The sequence below is a fragment of the Pristiophorus japonicus genome, chromosome 10 (assembly GCF_044704955.1).
Source record: "Pristiophorus japonicus isolate sPriJap1 chromosome 10, sPriJap1.hap1, whole genome shotgun sequence".
In the NCBI taxonomy this organism is placed as follows: domain Eukaryota; kingdom Metazoa; phylum Chordata; class Chondrichthyes; family Pristiophoridae; genus Pristiophorus; species Pristiophorus japonicus.
Window position 1 is genome coordinate 192,386,000 of NC_091986.1, and position 22,084 is coordinate 192,408,083.

Here is a 22,084-nt window from a genome sequence, read left to right on the forward strand (position 1 = left end):
CTAGATTGTAACATATTCGAAGCCTTGTATTGTGCATTACGTACAAAACACAGATTAATGCATTGTGAAACCCTCCGAATCGACTGTTTACAGATACAATTTTCAACTGCAGTTGATCCTGAATTCTATCAGCAATAGTCAGTATGTGCAACAATCACATTCCAATTATTAATGCCTTTTACATACTCCTTTCTAGACAAAGGTACTGTGCTTTCCATACTTAAAAGAACTGCTGGGTACATTGGGCCCAATTTTCGGGCCGCGCCGACCTGGACGCCCGTTTTTCACGCCACAAAGTGCGCCTAAAAAAACTCACCTATTCTCCCGGCTCCCTGCAGGTCCTCTCGAGCTCGGCGCGGCGCAGCACGAGCTGTGGGGGGCGCAGTCAGGTCCCTGCGCTGAAAACAGTGCCGGGACCTCTGCACATGCACGCTACAGTGGGCACGAATGTGCAGTAGCTCAGGCGCCCAAAACTGTGGGAGAAGCCCGAAGCACGCAGCCCCTAGCCCTGGCCGAATGGCCTCACTGGGGCTGCGTGGATAAGGCTCACCTCCCACCCGACCGGACCCGACCCGACTTGACTCCCGCTCCCGACCTTCGCTGCCCGCCCCCGACCTGACCTCCGCTCCCCCCTGCCCCGGCGAACAGACTCTTTCCCATCCCCCCCCCCCCCATCCCTCCCTCCCTCCCCCCCGACCTCGGCGACTCTTTTCTCTCCTCCCCCTCCTCCTCCTCCCCTCCTTCACCCCCCCTCCCTTCCTCCCTCCCCCCACTCCCTTCCTCACCTCCCCCCCCGCTCCCTTCCTCACCTCCCCCCCGCTCCCTTCCTCACCTCCCCCCCGCCCCCCCGTTCCCTTCCTCGCCCCCCTCCCTCCGTTCCCTTCCTCGCCCCCCTCCCTCCGCTCCCTTCCCTCGCCCCCCTCCCTCCCTTCCTCGCTCCCCTCCCTCCATCGCTCCCCTCCCTCCCTCGCTCCTCTCCCCCTTTCCTCCCTCGCTCCCCTCCCTCCCTTCCTCGCCCCCTCCCTCTCTTCCTCCACCCGCCTTCCCCGACCCCCCTTCCTCGCCCCCCTTCCCTCCCTTCCCCTCCCTCGCCCCCCTTCCCTCCCTTCCCCTCCCTCGCCCCCCTTCCCCTCCCTCGCCCCCCTTCCCTCCCTCGCCCCCCCTTCCCTCCCTTCCTTGCCCCCCCCTTCCCTCCCTTCCCCTCCCTCGCCCCCCCCTTCCCTCCCTTCCCCTCCCTCGCCCCCCCCTTCCCTCCCTTCCTCGCCCCCCTCCCTCCCTTCCTCTCCCCCTTCCCTCCCTTCCTCCACCCGCCTTCCCCGACCCCCCTTCCTCCACCCGCCTTCCCCGACCCCCCTTCCTCGCCCCCCCTCCCCTCCCTTCCTCGCCCCCCCTCCCCTCCCCTCGTCCCCCCTCCCCTCCTCGCCCCCCCTCCCCTCCCTTCCTCGCCCCCCCTCCCCTCCCTTCCTCGCCCCCCCTCCCCTCCCTTCCTCGCCCCCCCTCCCCTCCCTTCCTCGCCCCCCCTCCCCTCCCTTCCTCGCCCCCCCTCCCCTCCCTTTCTCGCCCCCCCTCCCCTCCCTTCCTCGCCCCCCCCTTCCCTCCCTTCCTCGCCCCCCCTTCCCTCCCTTCCTCGCCCCCCTTCCCTCCCTTCCTCTCCCCCCTTCCCTCCCTTCCTCTCCCCCCTTCCCTCCCTTCCTCTCCCCCCCTTCCTTCCCTTCCTCTCCCCCCCTTCCCTCCCTTCCTCTCCCCCCCTTCCCTCCCTTCCTCGCCCCCCTTCCCTCCCTTCCTCGCCCCCCCTTCCCTCCCTTCCTCGCCCCCCCTTCCCTCCCTTCCTCGCCCCCCCTTCCCTCCCTTCCTCGCCCCCCCCTTTCCCTCCCTTCCTCGCCCCCCCCTTCCCTCCCTTCCTCGCCCCCCCCTTCCCTCCCTTCCTCACCCCCCCCTTCCCTAGCAAACTAAATGCCGAGAATTGCAATTTCTAAGATACTTCATTCTAAACCAGTTGCTCCAAAAATACAGGAGCAACTCAGGCCGAAACTTGGCCCCATGGATTCCCATGCTGCTCTATCATGCACATCACCTGCTGGCTCAGATCAGAGCCTGGGGAGCGGAGCAGATCAGACATGTTCCGTACATGGACCACAAAAAGACCAGAGCTTCATCTCAAATTTTTCTTGTGGTTTAGGAAATCTGAGATTCTTGTTTGGTAATCAGCTCCACCCATTGTTATTTGAATCCATCTTAAACCTTACTACTAATTTTAGGACAAGTATAATGTTCAGGCATGTGTTTCAGAGTGACGGTCATGACATCCGAAGTAGCCGCCTAACCTTGCACCCTTGGGGGCTTCCCAAGTAAAATGCAACATTCATTTAACCCTTTCCTATTCAAAGCCCAGTTGAAGTGGTTTCCAAATATTTGTTGAAAATGATTTTTAAAAGAAATACAATTTTAAAAAGGAATTGATGGATCTGAGTGACACAAAAATATGGTGAATATAATTACAGTTCCCACTCTTTATAAACATTAAAAGATAAACGTTGTGACTGAGTCTTTCGCATTTCACACCTATGCTGGTCTCCACATCCCTGATAAAATAGATTTATTTCAGAATCTTCATAGCAAAACTATAAGGGAGCAAAAATTCTCAAGAGATAATTTATCAGATCACAATGCAGCCTTTTAATGTAAGCAATGCTTCTTAAAATACCTCATTACATTTAAAATGATTTGTAACAATGTTGGTACTCAAATTTAATTTGGGGTATTATGCGCTTCTTTTGACCCATAGTAAACTCTTTTTAAAAAAAAACTAACATAATACTGTTTTCACTCATTTGTTTTTAGTTCATTGAATTCTGCAGACACTTTTTAATACCACGTGTGCTCAGAGACCTGATGCTGTAATCCAGAATCAATATACTGAATCCACAAGAAATGGCTTTGCATTATCCTGGGGAACCTGAATTAATGAAACCCGATTCAAATATACTGTGGGAAGGATTTTGCATCATGTAAGCAACAAACCACTTGCTTGTATTTCTTGCCACTATACCTTCTTGATGTCTGAAAACCATATACAGTAGAAGCACAAGAGGCCATATATTACAGCTACCTAAGCTAATTTCCCTGCCCATTCACCATATCCTTTCATATTGTCCTTTCAAATACTTAGCCAACATCCTCTAAAATGTTGAATGTCCATTCAGACCAATGGTTGGAAACTACATTGCTTCATGGGCAACTAAAATCAATACTAGCATGTACCTCTAGAAATGCATTAATATTTGTTGACAGTCGCACTTCTGCAGTCGGAGTTCTGCAGCTAGCGGTAAAACGATGAGGGTGAATGCACACATATACACACACTGCTATCAAAATGTAGGTTATTGCGTGCACCTCCCAATTAATACACGATACTCTCAAAGATATCCCCTCGATTGAAATCTTATTTTAAAATGAGTTGAGGCAGGAGCTAACACAGGAGGCAAGTGTCAGGAGTGTGGTGGGGATTTTCAGCATCAAGTGTAACTAGCATGCCATTAAATTGCCCTTGTGTGAGAAACCATCACCAATAGTGTCTAAAGTGCACTGGTAACAGTGTAACTGACCACACTGCAGTTAGCATTAAAGCCAATTTCTCAGTGCAATTCAACCTTCAAAACTGCAGCATAACCATGGGATAAAACCATTCAACATTTCAATTGTTTGCACTTTAACCCTTGCTCTTCCTCTATGGAAAAGAAATAAAGAACAGCATAGCAACATATTTGAAATGGAATTATTTAGAAATGAAATATAACAATGTTAAACATTTAAAGCCCCAGATAAACAGAGATAGTATGATTATGCTGTGAAGTTAGAAAGCATAAAAAAGGTACCTAGGATATGAAGGAACATTAAAAATTATTGCTTCTTTCCAGTTTATTCTGAACTCTTGGGAATATAGCTATGCTAAGCAAACTAGTTAGCATTTCTGAAACCAGCTCGATTTCTGCTTTCTCATTCTTTAAATGTTGTAATTTCCGATTCAAGAGGAAATCAGTGGTTTATCTCAACACTATTCAGAACTAGCGCTTTTGAGAAACATAGCTAAAATTACATACATTCCTACATACACATTTCACAATGCAGATTTGTTCAGAAATGCACCCTCAAAACACTGACAGCAAATTCATCGGTTTTCAGGTTGTTCCCATAAAAAGGATTTTTCTAGATGATTTACTTTGCAGAGGAGTGCAAGGGGGGAAAATATGATGCTCGGGGATACAGGACACCTCTAGTGGAGTGAAATGCCTCCAACCCACCGCAACAAAAAAATTGATTAGTGAAATCTAATAACTACTTCAACACTGCAATAAATGTTAAAATTAAAAAATAACAGGCACCTTTAGATAGAGCAGGGGAATGGGACTGATTGGATTGCTCTAGAGAGCCAGCATGGATTCGATGGACCGAATGGCCTCCTCTGTGCCACAATGACTATGACTAGTGACAAGTAGTTTTACCTCGCCCAAGGAAGAGCAAAATGGAAATCCCCACATCCAATATCTTTTTCTGTTTGTGGTGTCATCCGAACAACGTGTGAAGATGTTGAGGCGAGGGAAAGAAAAATACCTATGCAACTCCACAATGCAGGTCTCCCAACAGAAATAGACAGCTGTCATTAAGGTGCAGATCACTGCAAAGTACGGCAATGGAAACAATGGAGAAAATGGGTAGAAATGGGAAAACTTATCAAGGTAGCTGGAAGCAGATTTAATTACGAGTCGAGAATTGAAAAACTTAGAAAAAAGATGGAATGAGCAATTAATGGAATGAGCACTCAAAATATAAAGTGCAATTACAGAATTGCAGGAATTGCTTTATTAAAAAAAAATCTTTGGTTGCCAGGAAACATTAAAATTGGCATTTCTAAAATATTTGTGCTCAGAATGTGGACAATGCTGGCACGGCCTCATTTATTACTGGTCCCTTGTTGCCCCAAGATGGTGGACCTCCTCCGAGTCAATGAAAAATAAAGGGTCACAACAATTTGAAGCTTAAGAGTATTGCACACTTTGCAGCAATAGTCCTGACCGATAATCTCACGATCATCTTAGAAACATAGAAAATAGGTGCAGGAGTAGGCCATTCGGCCCTTCGAGCCTGCACCACCATTCAAAAAGATCATGGCTGATCATGCAACTTCAGTACCCCATTCCTGCTTTCTCTCCATACCTCTTGATCCCTTTAGCCGGGAGGGCCACATCTAACTCCCTTTTGAATATATCTAACAAACTGGCCCCAACAACTTTCTGTGGTAGAGACTTCCACATGCCCACAACTCTCAGTGAAGAAGTTTCTCCTCACCTCGGTCCTAAATGGTTTACCCCTTATCCTTGGACTACGACCCCTGGTTATGGACTTCCCCAACATCGGGAGCATTCTTACTGCATCTAACCTGTCCAATCCAGTCAGAATTTTATATGTTTCTATGAGATCCCCCCTCATTCTTCTAAATTCCAGTGAATACAAGCCTAGTTGATCCAGTCTTTCTTCATAGGTCAGTCCTGTCATCCCGGGAATCAGTCTGGTGAACCTTCGCTGCACTCCCTCAATAGCAAGAATGTCCTTCCTCAGATTAGGAGACCAAAACTGAACACAGTATTCCAGGTGAGGCCTCACCAAGGCCCTGTACAACTGCAGTAAGACCTCCCTGCTCCTATACTCTAATCCTCTTGCTATGATGGCCAACATGCCATTTGCCTTCACCGCCTGCTGCACCTGTATGCCAACCTTCAATGACTAATGTACCATGACACCCAGGTCTCATTGCTCCTCCCCCTTTACCAATCTGTCACCATTCATATAATAATCAGCCCTCCTGTTTTTACCACCAAAGTGGATAACCTCACATTTATCTACATTATACTGAATCAGCCATGTATTTGCCCACTCACCTAACCTGTCCAAGTCACCCTTCAGCCTCTTAGCATCCTCCTCACAGCTCACACTGCCACCCAGCTTAGTGTCATCTGCAAACTTGGAGATATTACATTCAATTCCTTCGTCCAAATCATTAATGTATATTGTAAATAGCCGGGGCCCCAGCACTGAATCTTGCGATACCACACTAGTCACTGCCTGCCATTCTGAAAAGGACCCGTTTATTCCTACTCCCTGCTTCCTGTCTGCCAACCAGTTCTCTATCCACGTCAGTACATTCAGATAATAATCAGCTCTCCTGTTTTTACCACCAAAGTGGATAACCTCACTGCGAGTATTCGGAATAAGGCAGACAAATTAACTGCGCAGATAGCAATTGACGGGTATGATATAATTGGCCTCACGGAGACATGGCTCCAGGATGACCAAGGCTGGGAACTCAACATCCAGGGGTATTCAACATTTAGGAACGATAGACAGAAAGGAAAAGGAGGCAGGGTGGCACTGCTGGTTAAAGAGGAAATTAATGCAATAGTAAGAAAGGACATTAGCTTGGATGATGTGGAATCGATATGGGTGGAGCTGCGGAATACCAAGTGGCAGAAAATGCTAGTGGGAGTTGTATGCAGACCACCAAACAGTAGTAGTAAGGTTGGGGACAGCATCAAACAAGAAATAAGGGATGCATGCAATAAAGGTACAGCACTTATCATGGGTGACTTTAATCTACATATTGATTGGGCAAACCAAACTGGTAGCAATGCGGTGGAGGAGGATTTCCTGGAGTGTATTAGGGATGGTTTTCTGGATCAATATGTCGAGGAACCAACTAGAAGGCTGGCCATCCTAGACTGGGTGATGTGTAATGAGAAAGGACTAATTGGCAATCTTGTTGTGCGAGACCCCTTGGGGAAGAGTGACCATAACATGGTAAATTCTTTATTAGGATGGAGAGTGACACAGTTAATTCAGAAATTAGGGTCCTGAACTTAAGGAAAGGTAACTTCGATGGTATGAGATGTGAATTGGCTAGAGTAGACTGGCAAATTATACTTAAAGGGTTGATGGTGGATAGGCAATGGCAAACATTTAAAGATCACATGGATGAACTTCAGCAATTGTACATCCCTGTCTGGAGTAAAAATAAAACGGGGAAGGTGGCTCAACTGTGGCTAACAAGGGAAATTAAGGATAGTGTTAAATCCAAGGAAGAGGCATATAAATTGGTCAGAAAAAGCAGCAAACCTGAGGACTGGGAGAAATTTAGAATTCAGTAGAGGAGGTCAAAGGGTTTAATTAAGAGGGGGAAAATAAGAGTACGAGAAGAAGCTTGGTGGGAACATAAAAACTGACTGCAAAAGCTTCCATAGATATGTGAAGAGAAAAAGATTAGTGAAGACAAACGTAGGTCCCTTGCAGTCGGATTCAGGTGAATTTATAATGGGGAACAAAGAAATGGCTGACCAATTGAACAGATACTTTGGTTCTTTCTTCACGAAGGAAGACACAAATAACCTTCCGAAGGTATGAGGGGACCGAGGGTCTAGTGAGAAGGACGAACTGAAGGATATCCTTATTAGGTGGGAAATTGTGTTAGGGAAATTGATGGGATTGAAGGCCGATAAATCCCCAGGACCTGATAGTCTGCATCTCAGAGTACTTAAGGAAGTGGCCCTAGAAATAGTGGATGCATTGGTGATCATTTTCCAACAGTCTATCGACTCGGGATCAGTTCCTATGGACTGGAGGGTAGCTAATGTAACACCACTTTTTAAGAAAGGAGGGAGAGAGAAAACGGGTAATTATAGACCGGTTAGCCTGACATCAGTGGTGGGGAAAATGTTGGAATCAATTATTAAAGATGAAATAGCAGCACATTTGGAAAGCAGTGACGGGATCGGACCAAGTCAGCATGGATTTATGAAAGGGAAATCATGCTTGACAAATCTTCTGGAATTTTTTGAGGATGTAACTAGTAGAGTGGACAAGGGAGAACCAGTGGATGTGGTGTATTTGGACTTTCAAAAGGCTTTTGACAAGGTGCCACACAGGAGATTGGTGTGCAAAATCAAAGCACATGGTATTGGGGGTAATATACTGACATGGATAGAGAACAGGTTGGCAGACAGGAAGCAGAGAGTTGGGATATATGGGTCCTTTTCAGAATGGCAGGCAGTGACTAGAGGAGTGCCGCAGGGCTCAGTGCTGGGACCCCAGCTCTTTACAACATACATCAATGATTTGGACGAAGGAATTGAGTGTAATATCTCCAAGTTTGCAGATGACACTAAATTGGATGGCAGTAAGAGCTGTGAGGGGGACGTAGGAGGCTGCAGGGCGAGTTGGACAGGTTAGGTGAGTGGGCAAATGCATGGCAGATGCAGTATAACGTGGATAAATGTGAGGTTATCCACTTTGGGGGCAAAAACGTGAAGACAGATTATCTGAATGGTGGCAGATTAGGAAACGGGAGGTGCAATGAGACCTGGGTGCCATGGTTCATCTGTCATTGAAAGATGGCATACAGATGTAGCACACGGTAATGATGGAAAATGGTATGTTGGCCTTCATAGCTAGGGGATTTAAATATTGGAGCAGGGTGGTCTTACTGCAGTTGCACAGGGTCTTGGTGAGGCCTCACCTGGAATATTGTGTCCAATTTTGGTTTCCTAATCTGAGGAAGGACATTCTTGCTATTGAGGGAGTGCAGCAAAGGTTCAAACCTTCTTCACTCAAGAATTGTTAAGCTGTGGAATTTCCTGTCGCAGAGTGTTGTTGATGCAAGGTCATTGGATATATTCAAGAGGGAGTTAGATATGGCCCTTACGGCTAAAGGGATTAAGGGGTATGGAGAGAAAGCAGGAAAGGGGTATTGAGGGAATGATCAGCCATGATCTTATCGAATGGTGGTGCAGGCTCGAAGGGCCTACTGCTGCACCTATTTTCTGTTTCTTTTACCCCCAATACCATGTGCTTTAATTTTGCACACCAATCTCTTGTGTGGAGCCTTGTCAAAAGCCTTTTGAAAGTCTAAATACACCACAGGCACTGGCTCCCCCTTGTCCACTCTACTAGTTACATACTCAAAAAATTCTAGATTTGTCAAGCATGATTTCTCTTTCATAAATCCTTGCTGACTTGGACCGATCCTGTCACTGCTTTCCAAATGCGCTGCTATTACATCTTTAATAATTGATTCCAACATTTTACCCATCACCGATGTCAGGCTGACCGGTCTATAATTCACTGTTTTCTCTCTTTTTTTAAAAAAAAAAGTGGGGTTACATTAGCTTCACTCCAGTCCATAGGAACTGATCCAGAGTCTTGAAGATTAGGTGCCTAAATATAAAGCTGCAGGCTACAACTGATAGTGAAGTCTGGAAAAAAAATATATATTTTCATCTGTCACTAAACTTTTCTGTATTTAGATAGTCATGTGGCTGATAAATATGGGATGGGGGGGGGGGGGGGGGTTAAATTTAATCACTATTTAATATTTACTGATGAATTCCAAACAGCATAATTTTTTGACTAAATGGATAAAACAGTGCTATGTTTTAATGATGCCAAAATTATGCAGGTTATTATATTCAAGGTGCTGTTTGTGACTACAGCACAGTACATTCAGGGATTTATTCATTATGTAACTTTGCTATGCGAGAGGAACACATTTATTTACCTGCAGTGAGTTTGAAGAACCCTTTGTGTTCCCCAGCTATGCACTTCAAGGCATAATTCCTTGCAAATATTTTCAGCAGCCATTTCCCATCCCCCTTGAAAAGGCATAATCTGTGGCTCAATATGAGCAATGAATCTGCTCGTATTCGTTAAAGGGAGACATGTAACTTAACCATTTACCTCGATACATTTTTCCAACCATCCATTCATTACAAGTGCCATAATAAAATGCAGAATATAGAAACCAGGTGCATATAAATCCAGTTGCAATGACGCACTGGAGGAATCAAAGTGCCCATTACAGAATCATGCCTAGACCGTAGATGTACCACTCCACTTCGTGTTCTGTGATTCAAATACATGAAACTGGTACTGTCAAGGGAATTTGGGGGGCAGGGGGTGCTGGTGACTGGGGAGGGTGAGGGTGACCGGGGGTTGAGGGGGGGATACACAGCCGGCCCATTTAATAAATGCCTGTGGTAATGGAGATGCTCAGCCCCATTTGCCGGATCTCTAAGTGGCAGTGTGGGATCAGCGGGGTCAGTTCAAGTGGGGGCCGGGGGGGGGGTGCCCGTAGCCCACTCCCATAGTGCAGTGACAGCTGCCTCTTGTCTTGCCGGATCTGTGGATGCAGTAATAATCTCATTAACCTAACTTGCTGCCTCCAACCTCTTCCATTAACAGTTATCGTAGAACCACAGGGCACAAATGGAGGCCATTCGGCCCATCAAATCTATAATGATATATGGGGTAAAGGCAGCAGGAGAGGCAGCAGTCCCTACGCCCAGTAGTGGAGTGAGTAGCTCTTAAGGCAATCTCAATTGGCCACTTGAGACAAAAATTACATTTCCTACATTACAACAGCGACTACGCTTCAACGGTACTTCATCGGATGTGAAGCGCTTTGAGACGTCTGGTGGTCGTGGGGGGCGCTATAGAAATGCAAGTCTTTCTTTGACTGTAAAATGTTTGATTAGGAATGGCGCTAACAGTCGTAGGATGAGTCGAGATGCAGATAATTGAGTGCTGCGTGAAGTACGCAGTTCCCAGAATGGTGGAGCTATGGGAATATCCGTGCCACTGTTGCTCTGCAGCTCATTGGGTGCGAGAACTAGTGGGGTACATGGGCTCAAAACTGCTCATGATTTTCGATCCATTCATCGATTCTAGCAGCCGGGCCTCATTGGCAGGCTTTGCGAAAATCTGTCGGTTTCTCTAATGGGTGCTGCGACAGTTGCACACCCAGGTGGCACATTGAAACTGCCCCATTCAATCGGGCAGAGAATGCAGCAGAAACACAGGAGACAGCAATTGGCTTCATCGCAGGAGGCCCAGCCGCCGCAGAAGGGCCTCCTGCGGCGGCTGGGCCTGGTTATCGGAACTCCACCCCCCCCCACTCCAGCGGCGATCCTCAGACCACCTAACATCAAGGGCGCTACCCAGCGCTGAGCCTGCGGGCAACATCACGCCGTAGGCAACTAGAACCATACAGCAGTGCCTGGTTTCCAGTCGTCTCGGACCCCCTTGCCACTGGACCAAGGCCTCGCTCAGCTAAGCCCGTGTGGTAGCCGGTGTGCAACAGCCACCCCACGTTAAAAGAACTCACACAGAGGCATCTTCCACTCCTCTAACATGAAGTTCTGGACCTGGAACGTCAGACTCGTATTGGACTGGAAAACCACCTAAGGACTCATGTTAACAGTGGAAGCAAGTCTTCCTCGATTCCGAGGGACTGTCTATGAATGACACAGTTGTAAGCTTTTCCTGTACATCAGATACCAATTGTTTCTGGGATCCGAAAAGGGTTTCCAGAGGATAAGTGTGCAGCTCCAAATTATATCTACTTCTGACAGAAGAGTGTAGAAGGAGCCAAACAGACCACAAGATCCTAAATTTGATCCAGCTCTGTGATGAGTCAGCTGACCTCAGCTGGAGCAACTCAGGAGAACTGGAAATGGGCTGTGTTACAATTTGAGCTCACTCCAGATACTCTCTTTCTTATCCAATGGGAAAAGCAGCTTCCGCAGACAAGCCCTTGCTCTCTATGAACTAAAAGGTTACCCTAATGCACAAACTAATCAGAGATAGCAGGCCACAGGGAAACAGCGAATGTTTTTGTTTTACGTACTATGAAAAATATGCATTGGAAATGGTACAAGATCTTACAGTATGCTCCGATTCTCCTCCGACTGAAACACTTATCAGACCACATATCTCCGGTTTAAAACTACGGGACAGGTTTATCAAGATTAACAGAAACAGCGATGAACAGCAGATTGCTAATTTATAAACCTTCACTTAAATTGCAGCATCTCTTTTAAATCACAGACTTGCCTTTCATGACCTCAGCACATCATAAAGCACTTTACAATCAATGAAGTACTCTGTAGCATAGTCACCATTGCTATGTAGGAAATGAAGCAACCAATTTGAGCACAGGAAGATCCCTCAAACAGCAATTACACAATGGCTGCATAATCTGTTCATTTTAAAACTGATGTTGGCGGAGGGGATAAGTTGTTTTAAAGCCGCTGTGCAAATATTGGCTGCCACATTTCATAGAAACATAGAAAATAGGTGGAGTAGGCCATTCAGCCCTTCTAGCCTGTACTGCCATTCAATTAGTTCATGGCTGAACATGCAACTTCAGTACCCCATTCCTGCTTTCTCACCATACCCCTTGATCTCCCTAGTAGTAAGGACTTCATCTAACTCCTTTTTGAATATATTTAGTGAATTGGCCTCAACAACTTTCTGTGGTAGAGAATTCCACAGGTTCACCACTATCTGGGTGAAGAAATTCCTCCTCATCTCGGTCCTAAATGGCTTACCCCTTATCCTTAGACTGTGTCCCCTGGTTCTGGACTTCCCCAACATTGGGAACATTCTTCCTGCATCTAACCTGTCTAAACCCGTCAGAATTTTAAACGTTTCTATGAGATCCCCTCTCATTCTTCTGAACTCCAGTGAATACAAGCCCAGTTGATCCAGTCTTTCTTGATAGGTCAGTCTCGCCATTCCGGGAATCAGTCTGGTGAACCTTCGCTGCACTCCCTCAATAGCAAGAATGTCCTTCCTCAGGTTACACAATACTCCAGGTGTGGCCTCACCAAGGCCCTGTACAACTGTAGCAACGCCTCCCTGCCCCTGTACTCAAATCCCCTCGCTATGAAGGCCAACATGCCATTAGCTTTCTTAACCGCCTGCTGTACCTGCATGCCAACCTTCAATGACTGATGTACCATGACACCCAGGTCTCTTTGCACCTCCCCTTTTCCTAATCTGTCACCATTCAGATAATAGTCTGTCTCTCTGTTTTTACCACCAAAGTGGATAACCTCACATTTATCCACATTATACTTCATCTGCCATGCATTTGCCCACTTACCTAACCTATCCAAGTCGCTCTGCAGCCTCATAGCATCCTCCTCGCAGCTCACACTGCCACCCAACTTAGTGTCGTCCGCAAATTTGGAGATACTACATTTAATCCCCTCGTCTAAATCATTAATGTACAGTGTAAACAGCTGGGGCTCCAGCACAGAACCTTGCGGTACCCCACTAGTCACTGCCTGCCATTCTGAAAAGTCCCCATTTACTCCTACTCTTTGCTTCCTGTCTGACAACCAGTTCTCAATCCATGTCAGCACACTACCCCCAATCCCATGTGCTTTAACTTTGCACATTAATCTCTTGTGTAGAAGCAATCGTTTGTGATTCAATTACTTAGAATAAAACAGTCCAAGATAACTTGATTTTGTTAATAAAATTATCCTCATTACTGTAAAATATTTTATTTTTCCCATTCTGGAAGTGTTTAATGTTATATCTCGTGTGGGACCTTGTCGAAAGCCTTCTGAAAGTCCAAATATACCACATCAACTGGTTCTCCCTTGTCCACTCTACTGGAAACATCCTCAAAAAATTCCAGAAGATTTGTCAAGCATGATTTCCCTTTCACAAATCCATGCTGACTTGGACCTATCATATCACCTCTTTCCAAATGCACTGCTATGACATCCTTAATAATTGATTCCATCATTTTACCCACTACCGATGTCAGGCTGACCGGTCTATAATTCCCTGTTATCTCTCTTCCTCCTTTTTTAAAAAGTGGGGTTACATTGGCTACCCTCCACTCCATAGGAACTGATCCAGAGTCAATGGAATGTTGGAAAATGACTGTCAATGCATCCACTATTTCCAAGACCACCTCCTTAAGTACTCTGGGATGCAGTCCATCAGGCCCTGGGGATTTATTGGCCTTCAATCCCATCAATTTCCCCAACACAATTTCCCGACTAATAAGGATTTCCCTCAGTTCCTCCTCCTTACTAGACCCTCCGACCCCTTTTATACCCGGAAGGTTGTTTGTGTCCTCCTTCGTGAATACCGAACCAAAGTACTTGTTCAATTGGTCCGCCATTTCTTTGTTCCCCGTTATGACTTCCCCTGATTCTGACTGCAGGGGACCTACGTTTGTCTTTACTAACCTTTTTCTCTTTACATATCTATAGAAACTTTTGCAATCCGTCTTAATGTTTCCTGCAAGCTTCTTCTCGTACTCCATTTTCCCTGCCCTAATCAAACCCTTTGTCCTCCTCTGCTGAGTTCTAAATCTCTCCCAGTCCCCGGGTTCGCTGCTATTTCTGGCCAATTTGTATGCCACTTCCTTGGCTTTACTACTATCCCTGATTTCCCTTGATAGCCACGGTTGAGCCACCTTCCCTTTTTTATTTTTACGCCAGACAGGAATGTACAATTGTTGTAGTTCATCCATGCGGTCTCTAAATGTCTGCCATTGCCCATCCACAGTCAACCTCTTAAGTATCATTCGCCAATCTATCCTAGCCAATTCACGCCTCATACCTTCAAAGTTACCCTTCTTTAAGTTCTGGACCATGGTCTCTGAATTAACTGTTTCATTCTCCATCCTAATGCAGAATTCCACCATATTATGGTCACTCTTCCCCAAGAGGCCTCGCACAACGAGATTGCTAATTAATCCTCTCTCATTACACAACTCCCAGTCTAAGATGGCCTCCCCCCTAGTTGGTTCCTCGACATATTGGTCTAGAAAATCATCCTTTATGCACTCCAGGAAATCCTCCTCCACCGTATTGCTTCCAGTTTGGTTAACCCAATCTATGTGCATATTAAAGTCACCCATTATAACTGCTGCACCTTTATTGCACGCACCCCTAATTTCCTGTTTGATACCCTCCCCAACATCACTACTACTGTTTGGAGGTCTGTACACAACTCCCACTAACGTTTTTTGCCTTTTGGTGTACTGCAGCTCTACCCATATAGATTCCACATCATCCAAGCTAATGTCCTTCCGAACTATTGCCTTAATTTCCTCCTTAACCAGCAATGCTATCCCACCTCCTTTTCCCTTTTATTCTATCTTTCCTGAATGTTGAATACCCCTGGATGTTGAGTTCCCAGCCCTGATCATCCTGGAGCCACGTCTCCGTAATCCCAATCACATCATATTTGTTAACATCTATTTGCACAGTTAATTCATCCACTTTATAGTGGATACTCCTTGCATTAAGACACAAAGCCTTCAGGCTTGTTTTTTTAACACCCTTTGTCCTTTTAGAATTTTGCTGTACAATGGCCCTTTTTGTTCTTTGCCTTGAGTTTCTCTGCCCTCCACTTTTCCTCATCTCCTTTTTGTCTTTTGCTTTTGCCTCCTTTTTGTTTCCCTCTGTCTCCCTGCATTGGTTCCCATCCCCCTGCCATATTAGTTTAACTCCTCCCCAACAGCACTAGCAAACACTCCCCCTTGGACATTGGTTCCGGTCCTGCCCAGGTGCAGACCGTCCGGTTTGTACTGGTCCCACCTCCCCCAGGAATTTGAATCCCTCCCTGCTGCACCACTGCTCAAGCCACGTATTCATCTGCGCTATCCTGCGATTCCTACTCTGACTAGCACGTGGCACTGGTAACAATCCCAAGATTACTACTTTTGAGGTCCTACTTTTTAATTTAGCTCCTAGCTCCTTAAATTCATTTCGTAGGACCTCATCCTTTTTTTACGTATGTCGTTGGTACCAATGTGCACCACGACAACTGGCTGATCTCCCTCCCTTTTTAGAATGTCCTACACCCGCTCCGAGACATCCTTGACCCTTGCACTAGGGAGGCAACATACCATCCTGGAGTCTCGGTTGCGGCCGCAGAAACGCCTATCTATTCCCCTTACAATTGAATCCCCTATCACTATCGCTCTCCCACTCTTTTTCCTGCCCTCCTGTGCAACAGAGCCAGCCACGGTGCCATGAACTTGGCTGCTGCTGCCCTCCCCTGATGAGTCATCCCCCTCAACAGTACCCAAAGCAGTGTATGTGTTTTGCAGGGGGATGACCACAGGGGACTCCTGCACTACCTTCCTTGCACTGCTCTTCCTGTTGGTCTTCCATTCCCTATCTGGCTGTGGACCCTTTCCCTGCGGTACGACCAACTCGCTACACGTGCTACTCACGTCATTCTCAGCATCGTGGATGCTCCAGAGTGAATCCACCCTCAGCTCCAACTCCACAACGCGGACCGTCAGGTCCCACAATACAACAGTGACACCGCTTCAAAAATACTTCATTGGCTATAAAGTGTTTTGGGACATACTGTGGTTAAAGGTGCTATATAAATGCAAGTCATTTTGGTTCCTTTCAAGTGAAAGACGGCACCTCCGACAGTGCAGTATTCCCTCAGTACTGCACTGAAGAGTCAGCTGGGACATAAATCCACAATCTTAAAATAACATTGAGCTCCAGCAATAATTTTTCACATGTGCCTTTGATGAAACATGACTCACTGTCCACAATACAGCTACTTTATTATGGCCCAGTGTTTTGGCAGACTGAGGATTATTGCTGAGCACTTGAGGGCAATGTGTTTAGGGTCACGTTTGATGACAATGCTGCTGCTCCTCGGTTACGCCACTTGATAGAATGTAATTCTAATCAAAAAAATTCAAGTTTTTGAGCACACAAATGTAGTATGGTTTGCCTGATCAATGCCTTATCACCAACAAATTCCAGCTTTCTCAGATTACGTATTTCCATCACGTGTGTATGCCACAATCCAGTTAATAAACTATAAAAACAAAATATTTGCATGCATTTTTTCACATTAGTAATGTTCTATGAAACAGAAGCCATTCATAATTGTTATAGTTTTTACCTTCAAACCCTGTCCCCAAAGTTAATGTATAAAATAAAAGTTAAAGTTTAACCTAGCTCATTTCCTCGATACACTGTATAGTTATAAACACGCCTCATAGTACATAACAAACTGACACACCTTTGTTCAAAAGCCCTCAGTCAAAACAAATTGAAATCTGGACATTAGACTTTAAAAAAAATAATTGAACATTACATAATTCTGAGTATTGGTATCACAAGTTCAAAATGCAACAATTAGCCTTTCGATCAAATAGATTTTAACAGACGCCCTTCTCCGTTCATACCTGAACTTTGCAAACCAAAATCATAAAAAATACAAAAGGTTGACTTACTGTTCGTGGAAATCCAACATTGGCGGTTCGAACCGGATCGGTCTACAATTACCCCGATGCAGGGAGGCACTGAAAGAGAGACAAAGCTTCTGTAACAGCAGCAACACGGGAGCGTACATGTCTGTTCTAGTTGTGAAAATACTGCATGCATTTCCTTCCCTTAGCTTTATGATATGAAAACAGCACCCAGGTCACACATCAGTTATTGTTGTACAGGCCTGGAAGAACACGTTCAACCGGTCTGGCTCGTCACATTGCTTGTTCTCCCAGAGCCTTTCTGCCTGTTCCCCACCAACCAATTAAAACAATGGTGCCAATGGACACTCCCTTTCTCAACGATATTAAAAAACTTGTGTTTTTGTGCTGTGGAAGTAAATTTATGGAATCACCGTAATGATCAAAACCAAGTCCAAAACATATAGTAACAGAATTAAAAAATTTAGTAGAATCAACAATTCTCCTCCAGAAAAACATTGGCATTTGTATTCCATGTTCACTTCACAGATGGGAGTAAAAATTAAAATAGCTAAAAATGATGAGGCGTGAGTCCGGGGATCAGCAGAGGCCTATAAAAGGCCGCGAGAGGCGTCGGGAGTTCGTTGGTGAGGCGTGATTCCGGGGATCAGCAGAGGCCTATAAAAGGCCGCGAGAGGCGTCGGGAGTTCGTTGGTGAGGCGTACTTGTGCAGCTACAGGGAGAAGGCAAAAAAGAAGTAGAAAGAAACAGAAAGGTGACGTCACAGCCTAGGGGGTAAGTGATTGGCGAGTAGTTTTTCTTTTTTATATTAGTCAGTAACTTTTAACATTGTTGTTGCCAATTTAAGTGTATCTAAGCGTTAAGTCATGGCAGGAGAGCTCGGTCGGGTGTTATGCTCCTCCTGTACCATGTGGGAAGTCAGGGACACTTCCGGTGTCCCTGACGACGTGTGCGGGAAGTGTATCCGCCTCCAGCTCCTGACGGTCCGTGTTGCGGAGTTGGAGCCGAGGGTGTATTCACTCTGGAGCATCCACGATGCTGAGAATGACGTGAGTAGCACGTGTAGCGAGTTGGTCTTACCGCAGGAGAAGGGGCCACAGCCAGATAGGGAATGGAAGACCAGCAGGAAGAGTAGTGCAAGGAAGGTAGTGCAGGGGTCCCCTGTGGTCATCCCCTGCAAAACAGATGCACCGCTTTGAGTACTGTTGGGGGGGGATGACTCATCAGGGGAGGGCAGCAGCAGCCAAGTTCATGGCACCGTGGCTGGCTCTGTTGCACAGAAGGGCAGGAAAAAGAGTGGGAGAGTGATAGTGATAATGGATTCAATGGTGAGGGGAATAGATAGGCGTTTCTGCGGCCGCAACCGAGACTCCAGGATGGTATATGTTGCCTCCCTGGTGCAAGGGTCAAGGATGTCTCGGAGCGGGTGCAGGACATTCTGAAAAGGGAGGGAGAACAGCCAGTTGTCGTGGTGCAATTGGTACCAACGACATAGGTTAAAAAAAGGGATGAGATCCTACGAAACGAATTTAAGGAGCTAGGAGCTAAATTAAAAAGTAGGACCTCAAAAGTAGTAATCTTGGGATTGCTACCAGTGCCACGTGCTAGTCAGAGTAGGAATCGCAGGATAGCGCAGATGAATACGTGGCTTGAGCAGTGGTGCAGCAGAGAGGGATTCAAATTCCTGGGACATTGGAACCGGTTCTGGGGGAGGTGGGACCAGTACAAACCGGACGGTCTGCACCTGGGCAGGACCGGAACCAATGTCCTAGAGGGAGTGTTTGCTAGTGCTGTTGGGGAGGAGTTAAACTAATATGGCAGGGGAATGGGAACCAATGCAGGGAGACAGAGGGAGACAAAAAGGAGGCAAAAGCAAAAGACAGAAAGGAGATGAGGAAAAGTGGAGGGCAGAGAAACCCAAGGCAAAGAACAAAAAGGGCCACTGTACAGCAAAATTCTAAAAGGACAAAGGGTGTTTAAAAAAACAAGCCTGAAGGCTTTGTGTCTTAATGCAAGGAGTATCCGCAATAAGGTGGATGAATTAACTGTGCAAATAGATGTTAACAAATATGATGTGATTGGGATTACGGAGACGTGGCTCCAGGATGATCAGGGCTGGGAACTCAACATCCAGGGGTATTCAACATTCAGGAAGGATAGAATAAAAGGAAAAGGAGGTGGGGTAGCATTGCTGGTTAAAGAGGAGATTAATGCAATAGTTAGGAAAGACATTAACTTGGATGATGTGGAATCTATATGGGTAGAGCTGCAGAACACCAAAGGGCAAAAAACATTAGTGGGAGTTGTGTACAGACCTCCAAACAGTAGTAGTGATGTTGGGGAGGGTATCAAACAGGAAATTAGGGGTGCATGCAATAAAGGTGCAGCAGTTATAATGGGTGACTTTAATATGCACATAGATTGGGCGAGCCAAACTGGAAGCAATACGGTGGAGGAGGATTTCCTGGAGTGCATAAGGGATGGTTTTCTAGACCAATATGTTGAGGAACCAACTAGGGGGGAGGCCATCGTAGACTGGGTGTTGTGTAATGAGAGAGGATTAATTAGCAATCTCATTGTGCGAGGCCCCTTGGGGAAGAGTGACCATAATATGGTGGAATTCTGCATTAGGATGGAGAATGAAACAGTTAATTCAGAGACCATGGTCCAGAACTTAAAGAAGGGTAACTTTGAAGGTATGAGGCGTGAATTGGCTAGAATAGATTGGCGAATGATACTTAAGGGGTTGACTGTGGATGGGCAATGGCAGACATTTAGAGACCGCATGGATGAACTACAACAATTGTACATTCCTGTCTGGCGTAAAAATAAAAAAGGGAAGGTGGCTCAACCGTGGCTATCAAGGGAAATCAGGGATAGTATTAAAGCCAAGGAAGTGGCATACAAATTGGCCAGAAATAGCAGCGAACCCGGGGACTGGGAGAAATTTAGAACTCAGCAGAGGACAAAGGGTTTGATTAGGGCAGGAAAATGGAGTACGAGAAGAAGCTTGCAGGGAACATTAAGGCGGATTGCAAAAGTTTCTATATGTATGTAAAGAGAAAAAGGTTAGTAAAGACAAACGTAGGTCCCCTGCAGTCAGAATTAGGGGAAGTCATAACGGGGAACAAAGAAATGGCAGACCAATTGAACAAGTACTTTGGTTCGGTATTCACTAAGGAGGACACCAACAACCTTCCGGCTATAAAAGGGGTCAGAGGGTCTAGTAAGGAGGAGGAACTGAGGGAAATCTTTATTAGTCGGGAAATTGTGTTGGGGAAATTGATGGGATTGAAGGCCGATAAATCCCCAGGGCCTGATGGACTGCATCCCAGAGTACTTAAGGAGGTGGCCTTGGAAATAGTGGATGCATTGACAGTCATTTACCAACATTCCATTGACTCTGGATCAGTTCCTATCGAGTGGAGGGTAGCCAATGTAACCCCACTTTTTAAAAAAGGAGGGAGAGAGAAAACAGGGAATTATAGACCAGTCAGCCTGACCTCAGTAGTGGGTAAAATGATGGAATCAATTATTAAGGATGTCATAGCAGCGCATTTGGAAAATGGTGACTTGATAGGTCCAAGTCAGCATGGATTTGTGAAAGGGAAATCATGCTTGACAAACCTTCTGGAATTTTTTGAGGATGTTTCCAGTAAAGTGTACAAGGGAGAACCAGTTGATGTGGTATATTTGGACTTTCGGAAGGCTTTCAACAAGGTCCCACACAAGAGATTAATGTGCAAAGTTAAAGCACATCGGATTGGGGGTAGTGTGCTGATGTGGATTGAGAACTGGTTGTCAGACAGGAAGCAAAGAGTAGGAGTAAATGGGTACTTTTCAGAATGGCAGGCAGTGACTAGTGGGGTACCGCAAGGTTCTGTGCTGAGGCCCCAGCTGTTTACATTGTACATTAATGATTTAGACGAGGGGATTAAATGTAGTATCTCCAAATTTGCGGATGACACTAAGTTGGGTGGCAGTGTGAGCTGCGAGGAGGATGCTATGTGGCTGCAGAGTGACTTGGATAGGTTAGGTGAGTGGGCAAATGCATGGCAGATGAAGTATAATGTGGATAAATGTGAGGTTATCCACTTTGGTGGTAAAAACAGAGACACAGACTATTATCTGAATGGTGACAGATTAGGAAAAGGGGAGGTGCAACGAGACCTGGGTGTCATGGTACATCAGTCATTGAAGGTTGGCATGCAGGTACAGCAGGTGGTTAAGAAAGCAAATGGCATGTTGGCCTTCATAGCGAGGGGATTTGAGTACAGGGGCAGGGAGGCGTTGCTACAGTTGTACAGGGCCTTGGTGAGGCCACACCTGGAGTATTGTGTACAGTTTTGGTCTCCTAACTTGAGGAAGGACATTCTTGCTATTGAGGGAGTGCAGCGAAGATTCACCAGACTGATTCCCGGGATGGTGGGACTGACCTATCAAGAAAGACTGGATCAACTGGGCTTGTATTCACTGGAGTTCGGAAGAATGAGAGGGGACCTCATTGAAACGTTTAAAATTCTGACGGGTTTCGACAGGTTAGATGCAGGAAGAAACATAGAAACATAGAAAATAGGTGCAGGAGCAGGCCATTCAATGAGTTCATGGCTGAACATGAAACTTCAGTACCCCCTTCCTGCTTTCTCGCCATAACCCTTGATCCCCCGAGTAGTAAGGACTTCATCTAACTCCCTTTTGAATATATTTAGTGAATTGGCCTCAACTACTTTCTGTGGTAGAGAATTCCACAAGTTCACCACTCTCTGGGTGAAGAAGTTTCTCCTCATCTCGGTCCTAAATGGCTTACCCCTTATCCTCAGACTGTGACCCCTGGTTCTGGACTTCCCCAACATTGGGAACATTCTTCCTGCATCTAACCTGTCTAAACCCGTCAGAATTTTAAACGTTTCTATGAGGTTCCCTCCCAATGTTCCCATTTGTTGTTGAGGCCAATTCACTAAATATATTCAAAAGGGAGTTCGA

The 22,084-nt window shown here is 46.0% G+C and overlaps 1 protein-coding gene across 3 annotated transcripts in view; it reads right to left on the reverse strand.

Moving 5' to 3' along the window:
* The window catches only part of tmem131 (transmembrane protein 131), a 254,435-nt gene that overhangs the window by 118,906 nt on the left and 113,445 nt on the right, over positions 1-22,084 (reverse strand). For all 3 annotated transcript variants that reach the window (XM_070892447.1, XM_070892448.1, XM_070892449.1), the window contains exon 4: positions 17,126-17,194. In XM_070892447.1, the coding sequence (XP_070748548.1) occupies positions 17,126-17,194 (69 nt within the window). The remainder of the gene's footprint in view (positions 1-17,125; positions 17,195-22,084) is intronic.